The 5,413-nt window shown below is 38.1% G+C and overlaps 1 protein-coding gene across 3 annotated transcripts in view; it reads right to left on the reverse strand.

Moving 5' to 3' along the window:
* The window catches only part of LOC107670040 (peptidyl-glycine alpha-amidating monooxygenase B-like), a 60,683-nt gene that overhangs the window by 34,901 nt on the left and 20,369 nt on the right, over nucleotides 1–5,413 (reverse strand). For all 3 annotated transcript variants that reach the window (XM_016462516.1, XM_016462514.1, XM_016462515.1), the window contains exons 3-5: nucleotides 4,559–4,679; nucleotides 2,089–2,146; nucleotides 229–316 (exon numbers count right to left, since the gene is read on the reverse strand). In XM_016462516.1, coding sequence (XP_016318002.1) covers nucleotides 229–316; nucleotides 2,089–2,146; nucleotides 4,559–4,679 — 267 coding nt within the window. The remainder of the gene's footprint in view (nucleotides 1–228; nucleotides 317–2,088; nucleotides 2,147–4,558; nucleotides 4,680–5,413) is intronic.

A 5,413-nucleotide genomic window follows, 5' to 3' on the forward strand; every position in this document is an offset into this window, starting at 1 on the left:
ACAAACATGAAAAAAAAAAAAGAAATAAGGGAGGGGGCCAACACTTTTTCACACCTCTGTATATATATATATATATATATATATATATTTAAAGGATAGTGTCTCACTAACTCAGTCTGAAAAGGTTTTTGTGCAACTGACACAGTTGTGTCAGCAAATTAAGGAAAGTACAGTAACAGCACAAAAAAAAAAATCACTCCAATTCTCAAGGAGTCAGATGCGACTCACCAGTATCCTTGGGTGGCATAAGGGGTTTTGCAGCCGTATAAAATCATGTGGTGGGCTGTGTCCATACTGGCATGGGGAACAAAGTCCACTGAAAAGATAATAGTGTTAAAGTCAGTAATCTTAGTGAAAAGATGGTAAGATAGTGAGGAGAGCATCTTGAATGACAGTCAACTGTTTCTTGATAAATCAGTGTCATAGCATTTCTGCACACAAACAACTGAAAAAGTCTCTTTTTGAATGTGGTTTCACACACAAACAATTATTTGAGCCCTAAACCAAACATAACAACTGTGAACTGATAATAACTTGGTGTAGGATTTACTTCAAAACTATTTTCACAAATAATTTTGCTAGTAAACAAAGAAACAGCAAGAAACACATTGAATTAAACATGAATTTTTGAAGCAGAAAGACAGTATAGTATTTTCTTCCAAAACATACTCTAATAATCGTTTCATTTACAACTTTTTTTTTTAATTCATGTTTTGCAATATAGGTTTGCATGAAACCTGTGAGGAGTTTGAAAGGGTGAATGCTGTTGCTTGGCATCAATCACAATGAACATCAATATGCTACCCATATAAAAAGTGATGGATATCTCCAGGAAGGGCCTCTCTCTCTATTGTAGCTATGAATAATAGATGGGATGTTGATTGATGGCTGTAGCAAGACAGAGATAATGTAACTCTCAGAAACATGCAGAAGTCTGGGTGGACCTGTTACTCTACAAACTACAGCCTTCCGTCTATAAAGACCACACAATGAAACACAATCCACTAATGGAAAGCTGAAGATTCAAAACAAGTCAGTTCCACACAACCAGTCAGCAATTACAATGACTGAAAGCTCACAAAACGTGCTTAATTTCAAGATGGATATCGCTGAAACTAATGATAACATATGGTTTAATGAGTAACACGGATATTGATTCAGTAGCCGCTCTGACTGATTCAACGAGCTCCTTCAGTGAATGATTTACTTTATGAATAATTCATCAAATACACCCGCTCAAATTAGTCATTTCCAATGAATCGGACTATAATGCTTGCACTTTATGTGTTTGTTCATGCCTGCAGCTCACAGACTGCAAACTCATATTCACAACACTGGAGATCCGGCACTGCAGGCATGGAAACTATATTTGGTGGACAAATGTATACTTTATTTATATCATTCCTATATGTTACAAAAGTATTCAGATAAAGACTGAATATCAGACTGAACCCTTAATGAAGCACCAGCACCAAATACAGTAAATGATCAACTGTAGATGAAGACCAAGGGACTTATTTTATTGTAGTGAGTGTTGAGGTTTGTGAACTCATTAGCCATCAGTCATGGCCGCTGCCGCTCGAGTCTCAGTATTATGGGATTCACTGGCCTGGATGACTTGTGTAAAGATCTGCTTAAGCACACAGCAGGAGAGAGACGTTATACTTTGATTTTAGCATAAGCAAATGCAGTCTCATCCAAAAATTAATCAGGATAGACCGGCCTGAACGAGATCACATCTTTAAAGCCTGATCAGATTAAACATTCATTTCATCATCAAGATCACAGTTAAATAACAAATGACATTCAAGTATATGAATTCAAGATGGCGGCGCACACAGACGCAGCGGCCGGTCCTTGTCCAAACAATACAGTGCAAATGCATTCATAAAAATAAAGGGGCCAGGTTTTATTCACTGTGTTTAAGCCCTCATGACTTCCTTGTTCAGACTCAAGTCTTTGTCTTGTTCATAGATGGTTCATTAGTTCCTGCTCTCTCGTGTTGTTGACTTACTTTGGATGATTATTTAATAAAGTCTACACCTAGGTGTCTCTGTGATGTGCCATTGTTGATGAGCATGTACTCACCTATGTAGGCCTCCCATGACGTGGGGACAGGAACAGCCATACAGTAGTAGCTGTCGGACTGTTAAGAAACAAACACACAAGTTAGACAGTTTCTATCATAGATACACATATTCACTGCTGACCATGTTTACAAAAGCAGTGACGCTCCAGTTCAGTGATAATGAAAGAAATGCACCAAAATAAAATATCTAGACTTTGATATTTATTTAGCAAAAAGTAATTTTCTTTCGTATTTCATGCAATATCTACACAAGTGCCTCAAATACATTTTAGGTGCAGCCATTATCTGGCCATACTAGCATACTGCAAAGTAAATACTGCCTATTTTATAACACAACACACAATAATTGTTACCACATAACTTCACTACATTGCATGTGTAATTTGCTAGGTGGCCAAAAGCTGAGAATTTTATACAAAATTGAATTAAAAATATAAAAAATGTATAGATTTATTATTTGCAACAATGCATCATACTACTGTTAGAAAAACTTATCTTTACATAATGCATATTTTTCCAACTGTGAAACGGTGGAAACTAAAGTTCATATTATGTTTTATATTATGGGAAACAGAAGTGAAGTATGCTCTGTTGCATACTGTACATTTGGGCAAATACAGTAGGTCATCCTAGTATTCAATTAATTCAGAATATTCACAGAGTAAGGGTAGTGCCTCTAATACAGTGCAGAGTAAATCTGGCAACATGGACAGGGTTCAGGTGGAATACTAACTAGATCAGCTATATTATGAATACTGCTGCTTTTGTATGTATTGTATTACATATGCTGCAAAAATTGCATTAATTATTTTAACAAGTTAAACAGTAAATATTAAATCTAATTTTCTTGTTTTTTAATCATTGATTTAGGCTTTCTTGGAACACTTTAACATGATCTTTATTTGGACAAATTATCTCGTTCTTCAGCTGCCTGAGCAACAAGGTGTACTCGAGTGCACTCAGCACCGTCAGACACAGACACAGACACAGACACAGACTCACTCTCACTCTCACACTCACACTCACACTCACACTCACACTCACACTCACACTCACTCACACTCTCATACACACACACACACACAGACACAGACACAGACACAGACACACTCACACTCACACTCACACACACACTCACACTCACAGACAGACACAGACAGACAGACACGCTCACGCTCACACTCATACACACACACACACACACACACTCACACTCTCATACACACAGACACAGACACACTCACACACACACACACACACACACAGACACGCTCACACTCACACTCTCACTCTCACTCTCACTCACACACACACACACTTTACAATCTTTTAAACATTACTGCACTACAATACTTATCTGCTTTTTAAAGGTTCATGAAACACTAAACTACATTTTCCAAGATGTTAAAAAGGCCTTTTTGCTGCACATCAATGTCAAAATCAATTCATTTTAGAGAAAACTAGTTAATTTTGGTCTTATGGGTTTAAAATATTCATTATCTCTATAGTACATTGATGACTCATCTGTGTTTCATTATTATTCATGAGATTGCATGTCATTTTCCTATGAGAAGATGTTTCTCTTAGTAGTTGAGAGACGTGTTATGGATTGCAAGTGAGTGTTTGTTTTCGTTTGTAAGAGTTTTTGGCATAAAATCTCTTCCACAGACCCTGAGGATCCAACACAAACATGATCCATCCAGTTTTTACAGCTCGATGTAACCGTTCAAAAGCAATGAATAAACACCACAAAATAACAGTCTCAGTTATTAAATAAGCAACAGCACACTCATATAGATTTTCCATGCAAAGTACAAATGTAACCAGCTGTGCATTTGTTTTCTGTATTAAATTATAGCTGTCACAGGATGTGTGTGTTTGCAAAGTGTTCTTACCAAAGCATGCATAATATGTTCATTTTGATGCAGGGAATGATGAAGTGCAGCATGGGTTTATGGGAACCTGTGATGCTTTTAAAGGGGTCATATGATGCGATTTCAAGTTTTCCTTTCTCTTTGGAGTGTTACAAGCTGATTGTGCATAGATAAGATCCCTGAAGTTGCAAAGACTAAAGTCTCAAAACCAAAGAGATATTCTTTATCAAAGTTAAGACTCTGCCACACCCCCCTAAAACGGCTCGTTCTAACACGCCCCCACATATCTAGGTCACTATGTGGGAATATTTGCATAATGCGCCCAAATGTGCACGCAAAGAAAGAAGGCGTGGTTTCAGTAACCGCAGTTAGTGTTGAAGCAGCCATGTCAGAAATGATCTTTAAAAAAAGCATCATATGACCCCTTTAACTCAATGAGAGTGAAATCAAACAGAAGCCGCTGTCGTCTCCACAGCTTCCCACGCACAATTTCATAGCATTTTTCAAAACTGTGGTGAGAACTAACTGGTGATGAAGTAGGGTGTTTCATGGCCCTATAAAGAAATGTGCAAATCACAAAGAAGATGCATCTTACCTCTGTTGGAATCACCCCAGGAATGCGAATATCGAGGGAAAAATTGTAAGGATTGGACAGGACAAACGGCTGTCTGGTCCTTGAGCAGTCATTGGGGTCTGACCAGGCCCTGTCCTGAAACCTGTTACCAAAAACAGATGTGCATTGCTATCTGGTGGCTAGGATGCATTTTTGACAGACATCTTTAAAAGGTTAACATCTAAGTTGGGACTCCTTAAATATATTCTATCAAACTATTTAAGTAAAAAAAAGCCTTCTTGTCAGTGAAAAAGTTGATTCAGTTCACTAATAGGGCTGGGACGATAAATCGATGCAGAATCGATTCGTGGATGGATTCTGAGAGCTTCCGAATGCATCGCGATTCCTCTGGAATCGATTCTGAGCTTAGATTTGAACAGCAGATGGCGCTCTAATCTAGTTTTTATCCGCACACTCAAATGCTCATGAAGAAGAGCGCTGAAGAACTGTAATTTCACCTCGGCTCAGAATGCTTTTATGACGCGAGATTAATGTAAACATAGCCCACTGTGAACACCCTTGTAATTCGCTTCAACCTTTTCAAATTTGATGAATGATTATTTTAGGTTCAAGTGTGTGTAAGGATTTGGAAACGAGCAGAGTACGGCTGTTTCTGAAGCATACAGCGCCATCTGCTGTTCAAAACTAAGCTCAGAATCGACTCGAGAAAGAATCGCCATGCATTCGGAAAATCTCAGAATCGATGCGGAATCATTTCTCGATTCGCGATGCATCGATTTATTTTCCCAGCCCTAACAGCATTACACCGATGGATCTCTGCAGTGAATGGGTGCCGTCAGAACGAGAGCTGATAAAAACATCACAATAATCCACAAG

Source organism: Sinocyclocheilus anshuiensis, unplaced genomic scaffold (assembly GCF_001515605.1).
Source record: "Sinocyclocheilus anshuiensis isolate Anshui unplaced genomic scaffold, SAMN03320099.WGS_v1.1 scaffold664, whole genome shotgun sequence".
NCBI classification, from domain to species: Eukaryota; Metazoa; Chordata; class Actinopteri; order Cypriniformes; family Cyprinidae; genus Sinocyclocheilus; species Sinocyclocheilus anshuiensis.